At 40.6% G+C, this 20,687-nt stretch overlaps 1 protein-coding gene across 1 annotated transcript in view; it reads left to right on the forward strand.

The window, feature by feature from the left end:
• Positions 1 to 20,687, forward strand: part of KPNA1 (karyopherin subunit alpha 1) — a 54,284-nt gene continuing 33,597 nt past the window's right edge. Inside the window, exons 1-5 of the mRNA XM_040595339.1 lie at positions 1 to 112; positions 12,550 to 12,683; positions 14,999 to 15,106; positions 16,899 to 16,998; positions 17,570 to 17,664. Coding sequence (XP_040451273.1) covers positions 12,555 to 12,683; positions 14,999 to 15,106; positions 16,899 to 16,998; positions 17,570 to 17,664 — 432 coding nt within the window. The 5' untranslated portion in view covers positions 1 to 112; positions 12,550 to 12,554. The remainder of the gene's footprint in view (positions 113 to 12,549; positions 12,684 to 14,998; positions 15,107 to 16,898; positions 16,999 to 17,569; positions 17,665 to 20,687) is intronic.

A 20,687-nucleotide genomic window follows, 5' to 3' on the forward strand; every position in this document is an offset into this window, starting at 1 on the left:
ACTGTCCTCGGCAGGCAGCGCCGGGCAGGCAGGTAGGGAGGGAGCGGCGCTCGCGCGCCTCGGGCCCGAGAGGAGACAGCGCGGGGCCGGGCCGGGCCGCGCCGCCGAGGAGGTACGGGGGGGGTGGGGGGCGCCGCCTTCCGCGCCGCTGGGAAGCGGGGGGGGGGACACCGGTCTCGGCGCCTCGCTGAACCGGCGGAGAGGAGTGGGGGGGATAGCGGCGAGCAGAGCGGTGAGCGGGGCCGCGCCGGTCGCGGGGGGCGGGCTAGGTTCCCGTGGGAGGCGGCCGCGCCCGGGGTTGCCGGGAGGTCCGGGCTGGAGGCGCCGCCAGCGGCGGGAGCCCCCGGCCTGCTCGCGTGCAACAGGCGGGGCGGGGCCGGCCGGCGCGGCGGGAGCCGCGCTTCTGGGCCGGGGCCGGTCGCTTCCCGCCGGCCCGCGCCGCCCGCCCGGGTAGCGGGAAGAGAGGGGGCTCGAGGGCTCCTGGGAGCTCCCGGGGAGCGGGAGGGCGGCGGGCCGGGCTGGACCGGGCCTGCCCCGGGAGCTCCGGCGTCGCTGGTTGGGCGGCGGGGCTGGTGCCGGTGGCGGGCCCGCTCCGCGGGAGCGCCGCGCTCGGCTTTGGGGGCCGGCGGGGCAGTCGTGGCGGGCCGGACTGGGCCTGCCCGGTGCCGCTGCGTGCGGGCGGGCCGGGCCGTGAGGGAGGCCGGGCCTCGGCGTCGGGGCGGGCGGAGGAAACTTTCTCCTGGGTCTTCAAGCTCGTGCTTCCCCCCTCCCCGGCGATCCCGGCTGATCTTACCGAGGTGCTGCCTCACCCCGCGCCTCGTCCGATCCCGCTGCAGGTTCTCTGCCTTGGGCGGTGACGGGTCCGCGCTTTCCCTGTGGCCCTGGCGGCCCTTCCCCGCTGCGCCGCCCCGGCACGGCCCCGCGCAGCCCGCACGCCCCGCCGCCGGCAGGCCTCGCCGCTCAGCCCATTCATAAGTTCCAGGTCGCACCGCCCGTGCAGCATGCATGCATACGTACATACATACATGTATGTAACGGTGGTTTTGAGCTTTGCCTCTTGAGGGCGTTTCGTGAAAACTGAAACTCCGGGCTGGGAAGATACGTCATGAGCTGTGAAAATACTCGGCTGCTGTTTCTGCAGAATTCCCAAATGGTGCTGAATGGTTGTGTTTAATAGTCCCATTATCCTTTATTCAGGCTGCAGTTTCTCTGGATTTTTTTGTTTGCTGGCGCATTTTCTGCACTGACTGCTTAATGAAAGACTTAACAAAGTTGGGATATGTCTGTGAGTTATCTGGAAATGGGATTGGAGCTTTATTCCTAGAAACTAGCTATTTTAAAGCTATTTTGCATATACCTCCGACAAATTAATAGTTTGAATCCAGCTGAACATTGGTTTATCTGTCCTTTATTGTAACTTCATTGTGTTGTTCTCCCTGCAACATTACCACCGGCATTGACACTTGAACTAGCTCATTCAAAACAAGTTTGTTTCTACCTGAACTGTGGTTGCAACTTGTAATGACCCTTTAGACATACCCATAGGCATAGGCAAAATGAGGAGTAGCTTAGGGCATGGCAGCATAACGTATGTGTGGTTGTAGAGGTTTTTCTCAGAATGGATTCCCTTGTCATAATCTTTCAAACAGATGCAATGATGCTTCACTTCCAAGAAATGTGGTTGTTTTGGGGGCTTGGGACCTCCCCCCCCCCCTCCCCCCCAACAACCCATTAAAATAAAACACCCAACAAAAACAGCCCAAAAAACCAACAAACCACCTTCTGAGCAGAGTCTTTTGTTACATCCCATTTCTCATCCTAACGCCGTACCAGGATGTTTACCTTTTGCTGTCAGTGTGCCATCAGTTGATTTTTTTTTTCCTGATATGTTCTTTGTATTGATGCCTTCAGAGCTGGCTTACTTATGCGGTCCCGTATATTCAGCTGAGTGCCAGTTCCTGGAGAAGTCACAGTTAATTCCGTTTATAAAAGGAAAGGCAGCAACAGCCAGCAGCAGCACTGACCAAAGACACTGTGAGAACTAAAAGTACTACAGATGCTGTAGAAGTTTCTGAAAGGCTCTTTATAGAGACTTCTAAGAGTAAATATTTATTTAACCAGATTGTTTGATAGTCTTATTTCAACTTAAGTGTTTCAACACAGTGTTCTTGTTTCTTCCCCCCCCCCCCCCCCCCCCCTCCTTTCTGTTGAATAAGCTAGAGTGAACAGAATGGTACATTTTGTTTTAGACTGTCCTGTATCTGGCAGGCTTGCTTTGATATTTTTCTGTTTGTCTCTCCACAAGATTGTGGAATTTTTCTTCTGAAACGTTTTACAAGTCCTGGAGGGGGCAAATGGAGGGCTTAACTCATATCTGTAAGAACACAAAAGGAAACTGTACCTTTAAAGGCAACAGTAAAGAAGTTGCTAGGTTGGAAAATGTAACTTTGTGGCAAGAGGTGAGAGATTAATGGATGCAAAATGGTGCCCTCCAGAAAAATGGAAATTGAGTCTATGTGAAAAAGTATAAAATTTAACAGATAAAAAAGAAGAAAAATGATGTGAATTGGAAACGTACAGGGGAATAAAAGAGCAGCAACAAATAGCTAAATTTAATGGATTCGTTTAAGTACTTCTGAAGGCCACAGGGAATAATAGGGGTGTGAGGGAGCCTTGTAGGCCATGAGTCAAGAAAAATAAAAGACTTGAAAGTAATTACTCAATGAAATGTTGTGAGTGGCTGAAATACCTAAAGAGGAGGTTCTGGAACGATGTTATGGACAAAGAAGTTAGAAAGACCAGGCCACCTCTTTTTCAGAGAACAAGGGTGGAAGCTGAACAGATAGGAAAATTATCCAGTTTCGTGCTAAGGGGCTAAAGCCTAGTGGAAGTCCTTGTTTAAATAATAATACTAATGAAAAAAATGCTGATGTAAATTGTAGAGGTAAGGGGCAGCAATATGATAGCAAGTCAGGTTTGTTCTGCTCTGAAGAAAAAAAAAAATATTCATCCTTAGTCTGATGTAGTTTTCAAAGTGTGCCAAGCAAGTGATGGATTTAACTGCTCTATGCTATTTCCAAGAATGAATGTGGGGTTTTCAAGATACAAAGTGCAACCAGTAGGATGCAAGGCCTGTAGAAATGTCAATGGTTTTAAATTATTTTGAAGAAGGTAGAGGAACTCTGGAAAAACAGCAAAGCAACGTTTAAACAAAATACTCAGTGAAAACCTCTGCTAAATATAGTATCTGTAGAAGAGCAGGACTGGAAATTATATTATGCCACCTCATGAATGTCTTGAACTGCATTAAATATTGTGCAGACTTAGTAATTCATTTTGAGGATAAAAAGTAGAGGTAGTCCCTAAGGCAGGTGACAGACAGTAAATTTCCTTTCACCAGAATTGGTTTAAAAGGGGTGTTAGTAGTAGGAAGGTATGAAGAAGTGGTAGGAAGTGATGGTAGATTGGACATGGCATTGACACTTCTGTTAATTCACTAAAGACAGGAGTAAATGGAGTTCAGTGACACACAAGAAATTGTAAATTGGGATAAAGTGAATACTTTCTTGAAACATAATTAATGCTTAGTGTTACGAGGAGGCAGAAGCTGAAACCATTAGAGCTGAAAGAAATACGAATATGTTCCTGGGTGTATATGGACAGTAACAGACTATTGAGTTTTCAGAGTGTGCCGTAAGACTTAAGATTTAGCTAGCCACCAGCTGCTGAAAGCTGCCCTGTGGTTTAGGGTAATTCTTTCCTCTTGTATTTGGCAGTTCAGACTGCTTGTCAGGATCAGCAGGATCTGTATGTTTTGTGAACAACTAACTGGTTTGACACACAGAGATCTTACTTACTATTTTACTCTCAGGCATAAAGTTGAGATTATACGGAAGTGATATGCTGATTTTAGAAATAAATACCCTGTGGCTAAACATCCTGAATGTATTTATCTCCAAACAAGGCATTGTAAGCCTATGAAATCTAGTCCTAAGGTTATACTTGAAAGCAAATTCACCTGTTGATAAATTAGTGTCATTTTGGCAAACAAGCCACCTTTTGGTAACACACAAGCCACAACTGTAAGTCAAGTCAGATAATAATGTTGTGATTAATATTAGATTGTTGTGATGTGTTTTTTGTCTGAATTGGGATGAGATTGCCTCTTAAAAGATGCAGGACTCTTCTGTATAACTTCCACATGATGCCCTCTTTAACTGCCTACCTGTTCTCGTTGTACTCTTTACTCTTTTTTTTTTTTTTTTTTTGTATTGAAAATGATCAGAAGAGAGAAGAGATGTCTTTGAATGTGCTGCATATTGCATTCCAGAGCTTTTTGGGTAGGAGAGGTACTAGGTGTAAGTGGCATGAGGGAGGCAGAACGAGTATCATCAAGCTTTAAAGTTCCTGTGGGTTTTGGCTTGATGGGGCTGATACAGCAGTATTATATGACTCTCTTGGTTGCTGATGTCCAAAGCTAGTATGAAATCCGTAGAATTTTTACTTACAGTTATTTTGTGCTTTTGTACACATATCTTCCATAATGCTGAGTCACGGCAACCAATAAATAAATCTGTTGAAGGCAAACTTGTCATCAGGGGAAGCATGAAGTAGGTTTGGTTTCAGTGCCTTCCGATAATCATAACCTCAAACAAAAGTTGCTTGAAATTACATCATCAACTCTAATAATTGAGTTTAGTTTTAACCTAATTTGTTTAAAAGTGTCTGGGATTTCTTATTTTCATGACATGAATTGCTGAAAGGTGCACTCTTGTTCTCTTGTAAAGAATGTTTGGGGCATGTTAGGATGATTTTTTTTTTGTGCAAGATGACAGAGACTACTGTTGTTTTTCAAACGGTCCCGTTTTTAGATATGACTTCACAAAAAATACAGTTGTGGGTCAGCTAGGCCTGTAAGTGCAGGGAGGATGTGGTGGAATCTTAATCAAAACACAAATGAATCTCTGCTTTAAAAGAAAAAACAGATTACATTTTAGTTTGGTGCACAGGAATAATCACTTGGGTTTTCATGTAGGTGGGCACGTGAAGGTGGGGTTATGTTTTTTAATGTTAGTATAATCCTGTGCAGCTGAAAAGTTTAATTCCCCATCACTAGCTGCTTTGTTTTATGACTTGTGGGAACATTTTGGTTTCAAGTTGATTATGGACTGTGGTGTTACAGAAATCAGGGTGAGGCTTTTATCATGAAAACAGATTTATTGCACTGCAATGACTTCGAATGCAGCAAAGGAATTTTGTGTTTGCAACTCAAATCAGAAAGGCTCAGTTAATAAATCTGAAGATGTTTTAATTTTAAGTTGACCTGGCTTTGAGAGTCAGGGTTTTTGCCATCTTGCTTGAGTTAAAAGCTTTCTGGAACTTTGAAAGCTGTATCTGCTGCAGTGTTAAGTCAAAAGGGACCTTTAAAAATGTGGAACTCAAAAAAACCCCGTAAATTTGTAGTGAAGTTTTTAGATAGCATCTTTTATTGATTCTGCTTCCCTCCCCTCTCCTCCCCCACCTCCCCAGTAAAACTGTTTTCCGATAAACTTTGTAAATACATTACTAAATGTGTTCAGTGGTGTTTCTTAAAAAAAAAAAAAAAGACAGCATAATCCTTAAATTTTGAAATTAAAAAAAATTGCTTAAGTGCCCAGTTGTGTGGCTGTCAGCGTACTTAACTAGTGTTACAGGCTGATGTGTCAGATAGAGCATCAAGTAAATCTATTTCTATTATGGTTTGGGTTTTGTTACAGCCAGAAATATGCTTTCTTTATTTTATTTTTTTTGTTTCTTTGTGTGTTTTTTAGTGTAAAAAAAGGAAGACCAGGGGGCCTGGCAAGCTGGTGTTGGCCTGACTTTAGGTGTGCTTTAAAAAAAACACCTGGGGTTTTTTTTTTGTAAGCACAGATCTTTCTGAATATTACCTGGGGTGGGTTGGTGGGTGGTGGTATACTTAACTGACTCTTCAAGATTAGTCATTTTGCAGAAACACTTCTGGTATGGTGGTGGTTTATTTTTATTTTTACCACCTTCTCAGCCCTTTTTTCTTTTGTTGATGATGAGGAGGTCACATTGTTGAAATGTGACATCCCTACAAGCTTGACATCAGGCGTCATCAACACTGTTCAGATAACACAGTTGATTTTTTTTCTCCTTTGAGCGGCAGTCAATATCGAGGTTTTTAATTTGCAATATCACGTTCCATATTGTGCAAAAATGTGTATCTTTTCAGGCCTTGCATTAATTTTCTGAAGTGTTAAGGTTGTTTTAATTTACACAAGTACCAGCCTAAATTGCTAGGTGTCCTTGAACTAGAACATGCCAAATTTGCTATAGATTAGGTGGATTAGTACTTGGTTTGCTATTTCACAGGTTTATTAAGGTGCTAGAACAGAAGCTGTTGTGAAGTAAGACGTACTACTGGGCCTGGGAAAAAACCTAACAGGGCTAGGAAGCCTGCAAAGTAAAGCAAATCTGAAAGATACTGGGATGGGCAGCAAGCCCATGAAGTCCCTTTACCTCCATTTTTTGACAGAAAGTCCCTAAAGTTAGGGCCTTCAAGGCTCTATATTCAATCTGCATTTAGCTATGGCTCTTATGTTACATTTGAAGCTTCTTTAATCTTTTGGCCTTTTGGATAGCTGGTGGGGGTTCTGTTTCTTCTCCATCATTCTTGTATGGTGGCTGCCCTAGGAGTGTGGGTCCCTGCTGTTCTGCATGAACTGAAGTTTGTCATTCCTGCTCCTGAGTAGCGCTGGTGCTTGCTGCTGCAGCTTTCCCAAACCACAGAGAATGACATTCACAGGGTTGTTCTGTTTCCTTAGTGCTAGGTTTTGATGTCAGCAACACTTAGTTTGCAGCCTTTACAAATACAACTGTTGATTTTGTGGTGCCTGTGAGACATTTCCAATTCCCATTTTACAGCTAGAGAAAGTTAAGCAAAGGTTTTAGAAATTGGCTGTTGTGCTTGAGTGATAGCTTGTTGTAGTTGAGATGATTAAATATCCTTTCCTCTAGATGTCCCAAGCTTTACAAGAGTCTGAAGACATTTGACATTAGAAAGTAACACTCCCGTTGCTCAGGTGATACAAGTTTTTCTGCTGCTGGGCATTCCCGTAGATCTCTGTAATCCTATATGCTTTGGCAAACAATTTTGCAAAAGAAGCAGATACAGCTTCACCAAAATATTTGTCTGTTTGAGATGTTTTTTCAGACAACAGGAGGTGGCAGTGAAGAGAGAAGTCAAGTCTGCAGATTTTCTTATTTTCGTTTTTCCCCTCAGATAACACTGTAGAGACTTGGATTTCATCTCTAGGATGATGGCAAATGTAGGTTGTTGCTCTAGAATTTTTTCTGGGGAAATAATATTAATCCCAGGTGATATTTTTTTATCATTCTATGCCCTCCCTATATTATTCATGGTTGTATTAAGAAGACCTTTTGTTGTCTGTCACCTCCAAGAAAACTGACAGTGTACTTCCACAAGATTTAAATATTTCTGTTATCATCCTGAACCTGTTGCCTTAGAATTGCCAAAAAGCAAATTAGGACTTCCCAAAATCTACACTTGGGGGGGGGGGGGGGGGCGGGGACCAAACACATTTGTGGCAAAAATGTTGGATTTTTAGGGAGTGTTGATGAGAGTAATGAATGACCCAGTGCTACTTTCAGGGTAGTTTTTTAAATTGCATAGATTTTCCAGTCTCTCACTAAGAATGTCAGAAGATTGTGCATCCTGTAATCATGGCTCAGTGAATTGCTTAAATGTCTGTCCAGGCTGTGCTGTAGATGTTTGGTGTGATGTTGAGAAGCATGATTGTGAAGAAACTTTAATTCTCTAGGAGGCCTAGAGTCTTATGGCGGAGCCAAGAAGCAAATAGATCTCCACTGAAGTAAAGGTTTTGTAGCGTAGCTGAACCATTTCTTACCATGAATAATTCCACCTTCTCTCACTGCTTGGAACTGTGTTGAGAGTGCTGTTTCCAAAGCAGGTTGTCCTTTCAGGGCTAACAGCCCCACGTGTTTTTTTCCCCCTTGTCTTTCTGGCAACAATCTGAAGAAGAGACAGCAGTTTGACTGTAGTAGAGCTAAGTATGCCTCCAGTAAGTCCTTTCCATCTGCAACTGCAGCTTAGGAAACCAGGCTAGTAGTATGTCAGATCATGCATCTTTAAGATAACTTTTTTAACGGCTAACACCATTTCTCTTCAACCTCCTTGTCTGCCTTTGTTTTCAAGTCTTCCTTTTCTGATATATTTCTATTGGAAGGTAGAACTTCTTGTACAGGTCTACACTTCTGGAATACTTTTTTTTTTTCCCCTCCCTCTTTTTCCCACCCTAAATTCCAAAGAAGGAAAGTTTGTCTCTAACAGTCTTTAATATCAGCAGGGTATTTGGTAATCTTAGTTTGAGTAATTTGCATTATATATAACATCATGCAGGTCTTGATTTCTAGAGCCTTTAGTTTTACATCTGGATACCTCTGATGTGAGGAATATCCAAGAGTGTTAGTCATACGGCATTCCTGTTGGCAAAGCCCTTAAGTGTGGTGACAGCGATATCCGATTTAAGAAGGCAGGGAGTTCATTTTTGTTCCTGTCTAGGTGATTGCTTGGGACAGGACAGGTCATTGCACTAAGTGACTCTGCCTTTCCCAGTGCCTCTGAATTTCTTTGACCTGATGAGCAAGGAGAAATGCAGCACTTTTCCTTTCTTCTAGAAACATGTGCTTAGAACACATCACATTTGGAAGAGTCCTTGTCTTCATCAGCAAAAAATTTGGGGATCATAATTTCCTTAGGGAAATGTAGACATCCAGGAATAGATTGTGGTTTTAATTTTACTAAAGATCATTTTCATGGCTGTGAAACTGAGGAGGAGGAAGTGTCATATGGGGTTTGTGCGGTGCTGCACAAAAATCTAAAGAATACACCTTGAAAACTCCTCACCAGGTTGCCAGAGGTTTTTGTAGCTGGGAGTATCCAAAAAATGTGGAAAATACTATGCTATCTTTAGGAAAGAAAAGATGGGTAGAGCATTTCCATGGCAACCACCACAGATTTTCACCAGAAGTAGCATGAATTTTGATCGTGCAGAGAAGATCCAGGGTTTGCTATCCAATGGTGAATTTAAAGTGACCAGTGAAGGATGCTCAGTTAAGCCACCACAAAACTGCAGAAATGAGTCAGGCAATTCAAAGTTGGTTTGCCTCTGTGGTTTAGTCTGGGGGAAAGGCTACATCCTGAGAAATGGAAGAGTTGATTTACAGCAAACAATCCTTGGATGACTGTAACAAGTAATTTAGGATTGTTGTATTTTCAGTCCTAAACAAAATAATTTGGGTGCTCACACTGAATAGGTCAAAGGTGCTAGAAATAGGTGTGGGTTAGATGAAATCCTTGATGGGCTCATTGAATTTTTCACCGATAGTCAGGGAACCAGTAAAAGAATGATAAATAGTAATGATTTTAGGAGATTTAAGGATATTACAAAAACTGCTTTTAGAAAATAGTTTGGGATTTAATGGTTATACAGGTTAGGTAGGCAGGTATATAAAATGGATGCGTTACTATGTGTTGGGATTCTGTTTATTTACTATCAATGAGGGACTAGTATGAAATCGGTGATCTCATTACTACTTGGTAACTTCTTGATTCAACTTCTCAAATTATTGAACTCATTATTACTTGAATTGGTAACTTCTCAATAGTGAAGGGAGCTTAATTTTTTTTACTTTTAATAGAAGAAACTGTCTTCCCAGTCATTTGGTGGTAGGAGTTTCTAGAAAGGCTTTACTCGCAGGTAAACCACAATATACTACTTTAAAAGGATTTTAAGCATACAGATTACTCAGAAAATAGAAGGGGTTAGTCAGCAGTGAGCTGTTTTGAAAATCAGGAATGAGCATAGCTAGAAATTGCAGCTAGGCTTCTAAAAAGTGTAATAAATAGAAGATAAAGCTTGTGAAGCCATTAGGTAGAGGGGTTGAAGTAAAGTCAGAATTTAAGTAAATCCTGTGCCTGTATTTTCAATAAATGAAACAATGATGTAAAGTGTGACAGGAGAGGGCTAATAGAGCTCTGAGAGGAAAATTAAAATTATTACTGAAGTCAGAAGCAAAATTAATTTCTCTCAATTAGTATACGGGTTCGGAGTTGAGGGGAAACTAGGTAAATAAGTACAATAAGGAAGAATACGCTAAGGAAACTTGATGATGATGAAGCTGGACGGTGTCATTGATGTTTAGAAACTCTGGAACGTCATATGAAGGGGCTGCATAATAGAAATGAGGTGAAATTCAGTGTTACGAAAAGATGTTCCCTGGCAAAGATTTCTTTAAGTTAAGAACTTTTAGGGAGTGGAAGTGAAGGTGTGAAATGACCACGGGAGCTATCAAAGACCTGAAATCCCAAATATAGGCAAATATAATGTGAGTTTGAGATGATGTTTTTCAGATGGAAATGGAGAATTGCTAACCGTGTCAGGGAAGGCCTGAGATCTTATCTGGGCTGTTGTGTGTGCCCGTGTTCCTGTGCAAAGGCAGACTGACTAGGGTTGGCTGCAGAGCCGATGTCCTGTCTGGCACGTCCTTTTAGCTCATGGTTGTCCATCTGGTGTTCGAGTTAATTTTGTTAATTGTAGAATATATAAATATTTCTTTCAAAATGTTTTCGAAAGAAAAGAAATGTTGTGTTCTGACTATTTGTTAGACTGAACTTCTTTTTGCAGTTAAAATCCAAGCCTTCCACAAATAGTTTTTATGTTTAATGTACAGGTAGTAGTCACTTAAACTAAAAATGGGAAGAAAATGTTATAGCCAAGCATATTGGAAGAAACACGAAGACTTTAAGCTCAAGCACCTAAACACAGGAAGAAAGGAGCCTCTAAGCTGTTATGAATGATGTAGGGCTTAAGGCATTCTAAGGTGTATCTTTTTGTAGGACCTTTATTTCAAATAAAGCCCTTTCAGGAAGAGCCTTTTTGGCAGAATTAGGCTGCTGAATGACTTGCTTGATCTGCTTAGGTTTTTATGTTGCATTCGGTGTGATCTGTGATTGACTGAGCTTGAATACAGTAGTTCTTTCTCTTAACAGTTTTCTAAATCTCAGTTGGCAGAATACAGTAATGCTTGACATGATGCCTGAAATGTCTTCAGTGAGTCAGTTCTGATCAGAATTCTTACAAACAGTTGTCAGGTAGCAGTAACTTTAAAAGAGGCTCTAATAAGAAGCACATTTGGATATCTTTTTTTCTTTAATCTTTTAAAAGTCTTTGTGCTAACTGAAAGAAAAGGAGGTTAGAGTAGACTTTATTCTACATTTGTATTTTAAATAGGAAACCTAAGCTGTTGAGAGTCTGTTTACACCTGTGTTGCTCCATTTTAAAGTAAAAAGTACACAGGAGATCATTTATCATCTGGTGATTCTGTGCTTATGGAATTTGAGGTAGGTAGCATATTTAATATAACGCATTAGAGCATTTGGAAGAGACCTTTAGAAGCCCTCAGTTACCATAGAGTAACTTTTTATAGAGCGTTAATTTTGTATTACAAAGCTGCAGGTATTCACAACATGTTGGAGATTCTGCATCTGTATGAAGATACATGGAAATACCAAGATGTTTAGAATTTGGTTCCCAACATTTTTTGGATTTAAAGGGGAGATGTAAGGAGAGAAATGGCAGCAGAATGGAGTGCTAAGAGTAGAGACCTGATCCACAGCGCATTGGTTTAAGGGGGAGTGTGGTATTTCCACACAGCTTTGTAGCTATTGTTTTATGGTACGTAACTCTGAAGTGCAGCTTTGTGCACGTGAAAATCATCACAGGTCGCTATAAATGCTGATCCACTGAGTTACGTAAGACAGAGTCCTTGGAAATCATGGACTAAAAAAAGGCCCCTCCGCACAAACAGCGGTGGGATTAGAGGCTGGGGGTGGGGAGGAGGGCAAGAATATCATGGGCAGCAGTGAGCATTTTCAGTGGTTAAACCATCCCCATCTAAAACTTCTCCATTTCATTTTCCTTGTAGGCGTTGTCTGGATAGATAAAACACAGGGTTGTGTTGAAGTAACTTAAAATGTGGATTTGGAGTGCAAAAAAGCCCCTGTACTGACTTGCAAAGTGAATTAAGCTAAAAAGCAGCTAACCCCCCTTCACTTCTGAGTGAAGGCAGTGGTATATAATTAGTTTGGCTAATTCCCTGTGTGAAGAAATATTAAGATTTATTGGTGCAGTTTTGTTTTTAGTCCAGACTGTATACTCTGCCTTAGAGATCTTAGTTCATTCTTAATATTACACTTACTCATACCTTGCAGCCTCAGAGAGCAAAATAAAAGTTTGTTGTTCTGATGTGAACAACTGGCACGCTGAGGTGACAATTCTGTGAAATTTTGCTTTGCGCCTTCTAAGCTATTGAAAATTAATTGACAGGATATAGAGGGGCAGTGGCTGGAAATGCATGGGTACAGAGACTGAGACAGAATATAAAATAACGTGTTGTTGGAAGAGTAGTTCTTCTCTGACTTCTTTTAAAAATTTTGTTGTAAAGGAATCATGACGACCTCAGGAAAAGAGAATTTCCGACTGAAAAGCTACAAGAACAAATCTCTAAACCCTGATGAGATGCGTCGCAGGCGAGAGGAAGAAGGTCTTCAGTTACGAAAGCAGAAGAGAGAGGAACAGGTACTGTACTACAGTTGTGATAATGGGAACCAGTCCTTAAACGGTCTTGTCTTCCCCTGTTCTGGCTCTTCGCTTTTCCCAAGTCCCTTCTTAGTTGTTTCCCTTCCAAGTTCATACATTGTCAGTCTGAAATCAGAGTCACTTGCAGACTTTACTGATTTTTCTGCAGGCTTTACAAAACTTAAAAGTGCATGCTGCTCATTTGCTTCGGTATAAGCTTGGCCAGAGCAGCTTAAAGGTGATTTGAATAAAGCTGTCTGACCTTGCAGTTAGGGTGATTGAGGAACTCCTGTTTTGTTTTTTGTTTATGGTTTTGGTTTGTGCTCTGTGTTTTTGTTTTTGGTGTGTTTTTTTTTTTTTACTACCTGACTTGTGGCTTTAATCCCTGTTCAAAGAGTGACAAGCTGGGTTGACAAGAATGCAGCTAGAACTGAAGGAGGAGGAGGTCTGACCAAGTCTTTATAAGTTGCAGTGATGATTTTCTTGATGGAAGAAGTATTTTGTTGACCTAATTCTTCTTAGTTTTATATCTTTAAGTTTCAGTTCATTTATGAGTTTACGAAAGTTCATGCTGTGTTTATGCCTGTAAAGGTGGTACCTACAGTGGTGTGATTGGTGCATGTTGTAAATAAAATGATTGAGAAAAATGCTTGGGAGCAAAGCTTCTCTACCTGTTCATGTCTTCCCTAGTTCTTACTGCTTCATTCCCTGTGCGAAGTGGCAGGTGTTCTGCGGGTTTCATCAGGAAACAGCAGATGGTGAAAACCATCTCCTGATAAGAACGGGTAGCACCGGACAGATCTTCCTTTTCTTAGTTGTGTTCATTGGGAGCTTTAAGGGATTGGTTCGATTTTAAACAAAGTTACAATGAAGCCTTTTTCATCAATGTTGAGGTTTCTGGAGTGAGAATGAAGATAGTAATGTGCTTTTGTTTGGAATGGTAAATCAGGTCTGTTGTCTGATCTGTTTAACATGGTTTTCACAGTGTCAATACCAGATGCTTCCAAGGACAGGTGGGGAGGGTTCTGGGAGGGAATTGCAATATTTCATGTTGATTTTGCTCACTATCTGCAGGTATCGTTTCCAGATATGCTACTAGTAGCACAGAATATTGGTCTTGTTTGCAAAGCCATTACTGAATTAGGAAAATGATGAGTCATTTTCTGTCTAGTGTATGCCTCTTGACCTCTCTTGGACCTGATTACACCAGGTTGGCTAGATAAAGTGTGTGGCAGTATTTCCTTCTGTTAAGGAAAATTGTTAGTCCTGTCTGGACCAACAGTGGAGCAGAAGTGGAATTGCAAGCAGAGCCTGCAGCTCTATAATTTCAGACCTTGTACAGGTACTTCTATGTATTTGGCACATAGCTCATGGGAGTTTGTTTAAATTCCCCTTGGTTTTGTTTTTGGCTTGTTATTTTTTTTTAGCTGAACAACCCCACAAAACCAACCTTGGGCTTATGAATTTTCACATAACTTGGCAATGTGTAAGTTTTGGTTTAAGATTGTATTTGAGCACATACAGTAGGTTGGAAGAAATACCATTCCATAAGGATGCCCATCACTGACCTAGGGTTGCTGTAGATGTAGCAGTTTGGCGTACTGTTTCCTCCCCATCTTCTCTGGGGAAGAGTAACAGCAGGTCTGTGTCGGGGCTCTGTCCTGCCTGTCTGCGGTGGTGCAAATCTGATGTGGTGCAGAGCTGCAGGCTCGCTTCCCCAACTCGGCAGGCCGGGCAGTACCCCTAGAGCAGACTTGTCATTGCTAATGTTTCTTCCAGGGAGACAGCTGGATTAAGAGGAGACTTAACTAGCCTCTCCAGCTCTCCTCCTGACATCTCAAACTGGGTACCTTCTCGAAGTGGTAGCAATGAAACTCTGTTCACCCCGGTATAATTTCAGTCCCATGTGATCACCCTCCAAAGCCCTCTTTTTGCCACTGCAGCTTGGTTACCCCAGCCTCTGCAGGTGTTCTGCAGACATTGTTATACCCGGCGATTTTTCAGGTCTTTGAGCCCCAGCATCGTCTGCAATGAAGCAGTTGTCTGGAAGCTAGAGATAGTTCGTAGATGGAGGGGAATGGTGAAGAGGGAATATCGATGAGAATTTTTCAGAAATGTCGGGAACCAATATTCTAGCACATTGCTGCTTTCATTTACTACATGACTAAACTTTCTCCGTTTACTGTCAGGAGGAGTCCTGTAGCCAGAATACTAGTTTCTTTCAGGTGATAGCATATATTGTTTTTATTGTAGCCTAACTTGACATGCTGTGTATATAGGCTGCATAATATGTATTAAATACTTTCTCTTTTTAGTTGTTTAAACGCCGAAATGTTGCAACAGCTGAGGAAGAAGCGGAGGAGGAAGTGATGTCAGATGGTGGCTTCCATGAGGCTCAGATGAACAACATGGAGATGACTTCTGTAAGTGATCAGAAAGGAATATGGTGTTTGTTGAAAGGGGCGAGCCTGTTGTGCAGTGACTTGAGGGGAATGGAATTCCAGGAGAATGTGAAAACTGGCATGCAGAGCGCTTAGGGACAGCTCTTAAGCACCTGTCTCAGTGTACTGCCCTGAAACAGATTACAGGAGAGAAAAATCTTGTGGATAAGAGTGAGTGGCTGCTCAGTGGATATGCTTTCAAGAGAATGAACTAAACCATCATGGCTCCAGACAGGCTGGTTACTTCCTGGTTTTGGTGTTTGCCATTATAGGTGATTTTATCAACTGTTGCCCAGAGGTGTTGGGGGTTTTTTAACCTGAAATTCATAGTGCTTGTAACATGAAAATACAAACCAGGCATTGTGTTATTGCAATTTACAAAGTAAAAAGGGGCTCAGAGGAAAACTTTGTTAGTAGACTTTCAAGTGGCACCATTTTTAGCCAGGGTGTGGGAAGCACAGCTAGACCTAGCTTATCTACATGCCTGTGTCCTTAAACTGCTTTCCAAGCTGGAATGTCATCCTACAGAAAAAACTTAAGTGGAAATTAGACTTTTTGGCTTTCTCCCTGTTTCTTTACGACAGTCCTGTCCCTGGAAAGAAAAATGGTAAGGAATTCAGGCTGTAACAGAGAGGTTTAAGGGAAGTGCAGTCCTCACTTAAGTCTAACTGCTGATTTTCACACTTGTGTCTGTATTCAGAGTATGCAAATGATGTTTTCATAGAAATCAGGCTGGGCTTGGTTTCTCTTGGTGCTTGAAGTTTACCTTGAAGATTACTGTGAAATAGAATGCCTATGAACAGTGTGGTAGATCACTGATAGAATATATTGTTTTGCTCTTCAGGGTAGTCTTTGAATGTCAGACAAGTCCTAAATACCATTTAATCATTTGTGTAGAAGCTTATATGAAATGAATAGACAGTAAAAGGTAATTGAGATAGATACTACAGTTTACTAAAATGTCGTTAATTTCAGGATTTTAACAGCTGGAGCTGCTAGCTGTTACAGACAAAGCTTAAGTATTTTCAGCACTGTCATCTGTCTCCCTGTCTATCTAGGGGTTTGAATCAGGTCTATCTAAGGGTTTAGATCAGAAGTGGAAGGAAAAAATCTGACTTTCCTCATGCTTCTTTACAGGGATTTACATGTGTGATGAACAGACTGTCAGTTTTTACCTGGCGTTAGAAAGATTACTGATTTAATTTAGCTGTATTAGTGGAAACCATCAGTATTATGGAAAATTTAATACTCTTACTTGATTATGGTGACAAGCATTAGGTTTGCCAGCTCTTCTAAAATGACAGGTCTCGTACATTTTGGTGTAAGAGAATGAGTCAAAATGTACATGTTACAGAAATCTAAATAATAGTGTAATCAAAGTGGTGTTCTTGTATAACAGTAATTGCTATTACAATTTAAACTGCCTTTTGTTGAAGCTGACAATTTTACATTTATTTTAGAGGAGGGGAGATAGAAAAAAAGGGAAGAAAGTACAGGTGAGAGATTCTGAAGAGTAATTTTCTTACCATATCTGAAATAAAATCTGAATTTTGGCTTCCAGAAAAGAAAGCCGACATGTAAGAGTGATGCTGCATATGTAGATGTACATGTGTGATGGCTCATTTGTTTCCATGATGGTCTTATCTAGATTTTTACTCAGTAAGAGATGAACTTGATACCAGTGTAGCAAAAGTAACGTTTTTGCCACTAATCCCAGATTTTGTTTTCCCAATTTTCTCTATCACTGTCATTGTCTCCCCCACCTGAATGCTAGAGTGCAGTCATCACCTCTGATATGATTGAGATGATTTTCTCCAATAGTCCAGAACAGCAGCTTTCAGCTACCCAGAAGTTCCGAAAGCTTCTTTCTAAAGGTAAGGACTGAAATTACTTGGAGAAAAATGTAGAAGTGTCCCTGGCATATGTTTTTACTTTGACAGCAATAAAGATTGAGTTTTGTACAGAAATTTCTGGATGAAACTCTGTTTTGCAAAATATCAGCTAGGTGTGTGTAATAGTCGCTTTTTTCTTGAAATCTATAGATAACTGCTAGGTGATGCAGATGTGATGTCTACTCTTAAATATTGTAGGGCAGTATCTCTATGGCTTAAATATGCTGATATACCCAAGTTTCTCTGCACGTGTGCAAGCCAGAGTGACTTCACAGAACTGCTGCTGTGAAGTTGGTCTGCCTAAATTACCGAGTCCGTAAATGTTTTGAGTAATGTTAGCTCATTACCTCAGAATTTAGGCTGTAGTCTTCTTACAGTGACAGATGGGAATCCTTTGTCTTTTAGTAAAGGTAAAGCAGTATTGTATAGAAAAAGAACACACTCTTAGAAAAGAGGAGTCAGTATGTCATTGAATATTATTTTGATGCACTAATTTGAGAATTTCCCTACAAAAAAATGAATTGTATCTAACTTTGCTTTTTGTTTTAAATAGAACCAAATCCCCCAATAGATGAAGTCATAAGCACACCGGGAGTGGTGGCCAGGTTTGTGGAGTTCCTCAAACGAAAAGAAAACTGTACATTACAGGTATAGAAAAATAAATATATCTTCCTATATTACAAAGGCATTTGGTGATGCAGATTAGGAAAAAAAAAATCAGTGATTTGTTTAATTAGCTGTACTTTCATTTTTTTTACTAGGTTAAAAAGCTTTTTTATCTTCAGAGTTTCTAGCAAGACCTTTGGAGACGGGGGTAGAGAGATATGTTTGAGATGCATTGTGTGATTGCTAGGGTGGGATCTTTACACTTTGTTATCTAAGAAAGTGTTTAAGACCTCAACAGATGAAAAGCTATTAAACTAAACTTCAGTGTTTGTCTTTTTTGTACTAATGGAAGATGGTTTTAAATCTCTAGAATTATAACTTAAATTTCTAATCAAATAAAAACCAAGTTTAAATTAGTTAGAATCAGATAAACACAGAAACCTTGAAGCTTACTTGCTCTGGTTTGAAGAACTAAACTGTGTCTGCTACAGTGGTGGTTAATTCATCTTGGACTTGCTTCTCGGAGCTTTGTCTCATTTTCAGCTATCTCTTTTTTTTTTTTCTTTTTCTTATCAAAGTTCTTTCTTCTGGGCTAGTAGAAAATAAAAAAAAGAATTGTCTAGTAAAAGGAAAAGTTAACAGGTAACCATTAGATACATTATATAGGTTAGGATCAGTGTTCTTTCAAAACGCATAAGGCAACAAAGTTGCTAATGCCCATGTGAAATCCAAATTTTGGTGAGTGGAGAGATGTGAAAAATTGGCATTTTTTTTTCCTTACACATTAAAGAAGAGGTATAATTTATAGGAATTATTTTTCAAATTGATACCTACATGATTCCAGAGTTCTGTTGGCTATCTTTGAGGAGTCTGAGGACAGTAACTAAGAGTATGTATCAGATTTAAGCCAGTTGGTTTGCAACTCCAGTGAAGTTTCTAAGCGATTGGATATTAAAAAAAAAAATTGAATACCTTTTATTACTTCATAGGGTGCTAGCATGGGAGCCTAAGACAGGCAGATGCAGGGAAACAAGCTCCTAATACTTCAAGGATGTATTTGAATAGGAAGGGAAAATAAGGGTAGAAGCTACTTCCTCAAATGCAGATACATCTTGAGTTTAAAAAACTTCACAAGCAATTGCAGACTGAGTCAAATCATCATGGCTTTACTGATGTAACATGTAGTATTGATCTTTGCTTTTTCTTTGCAAAAATCAAAGTTGAAACTTCCAAGCTTGTCATAAAGAGTTTGTAACAAAACATTGAAACCTGAGTACATTGCTTTTGATACTCCATTCCAACTGCTTAATTTTCCTCCTTGCCAAATCTGTCTGCCTGCTTGGCAGTTTAGGGTCTGCGGGTAGAACTTTTTGCTGTGATATGTTAGGAATTTCCCCTTGACCTCGCTTTTTAGTATTTGTTTTTACTCTGTCAGTGTTTCCGAAAGTGTTTCCTGGCACAGGTACAGATTTTGGGCTCACCATTTTAGGCATTCCTGACTCTAGCCTAGCTGTAGAAGGAAAGGATTTTCAACTAATCCTGGAAATGCTGAAGTATTTTTGTGCTTAGGTACTGTAGGTCCATGTTGATGAACTTGGGAATTTTGTGTGACTTTATGCTCTGTTTTTCTTCTGTGGTGTCAATGGAATATACACATTAAAAACTGGGGTTCTGGTATCAGTGGTAGGAAGGATTTGTCTGGAATTCCTCTGTCCAATTTTTACTCAAGCGATTTCAAGAATTAGAAAAACGCCCCTCTCAGTGATCACTTAAACCCATACATGAACAAGTAAACTTCTCTTGTGCAAAATCTTCTTGTGATGGAGTGGGAAATCTGAAAAGAACAGTGCCACAGAGATACCAAGATTATTCCTTGGATGAGATTTTCTTCCTGTCAATTAATTTTAATATGATGGTTTTTTTTTTTTTGTCCTTTGCCATTTGCATGAGGCTGTTCTTTAGTTTATAGGTCCTGGAGCATCAGGTGTCCAGAGTGGGGATGGAGGAGAGAAGCTGTCTCTCAGCTAACCTTTCTGTAACTGACACCATCTGAAATGTTAAGTGGTGTTCACAGAAGGGCATCGTCTAATTCACACTTGAATCTAGTGAGATGTTGGGAGGAGCTCAGTTTTACAGAACTTTGTTCTACGAAAGATGGGGAGAGAATTAGCTCATAATCAAAACTTACTTTATAAATGTTTGAGGAAAAGTACAGATTTGTGCAAGACCTGCTATTTGGTCTTAAATTTTAATCTTTTCATGCATAGGATTTCTTCTTTGTCATGGGTGTATGACTGGAGAAGGTGTGAGTCTGAGTTGAGAGTAGTCCAACCTGGTAGCAGCCATCCTGGTGGAAGCCAAAGGGCAAGTTCTAAAACATGAGTAAGAAACCTCTGTGGTTGAGATGACTAATAATCCTGTTATATTGCATCACAAAACACTGGATACTCACCTCAGAGAAAGTAAATATAAAATGTATTTGCTTTCCTGTAATTTGGCCTTAAGCTCTGGCCTGGGAGTTTTGCTTCTGGTTCGTTAACGATGAGTGTTGCAGCTTTGGCATTGTGTGTGTCTACTTTATTGCAGCCCATATTCCTTGTGTATTACAACGATATATCTTGGAATTGTTTATTCTGATCACATCTTACCAGAAGATAATTTAGTTCATCAGGAGGGCAGAATTGTATTTTAAAAACTAAAATATTTAATTAAGAACACTTGGAAATCAGAAGCCTTACAAGCATAGGCTTAATTGTTGAGTTCTTATTTCAGGCCCATTTCAGGAATATGTATGTCCCTTTAGCAGGAGGTGCTTTTATTAATAAATCCTAAATGTAAGTTCTTGCTGCTCTTCAGAGACAGCTAGTCTTGGGAAGTATATCAGGACTTTCACTGGAATACTGCCAGATCAACATCAGTTTAATAAAATTCATTAGTAATATCAAAGTTGGTCATTTATAGCATACAACTTTCCAGTTTTATTGTTTGTTGATTTTTTTGCCTTTTCATTCACCTTTTACAAGTCTTTTCATTCTCTAGTTTCTGAATGTATCTGATAGGATTTA

The sequence above is a fragment of the Falco naumanni genome, chromosome 5 (assembly GCF_017639655.2).
Source record: "Falco naumanni isolate bFalNau1 chromosome 5, bFalNau1.pat, whole genome shotgun sequence".
Classification (NCBI taxonomy): domain Eukaryota; kingdom Metazoa; phylum Chordata; class Aves; order Falconiformes; family Falconidae; genus Falco; species Falco naumanni.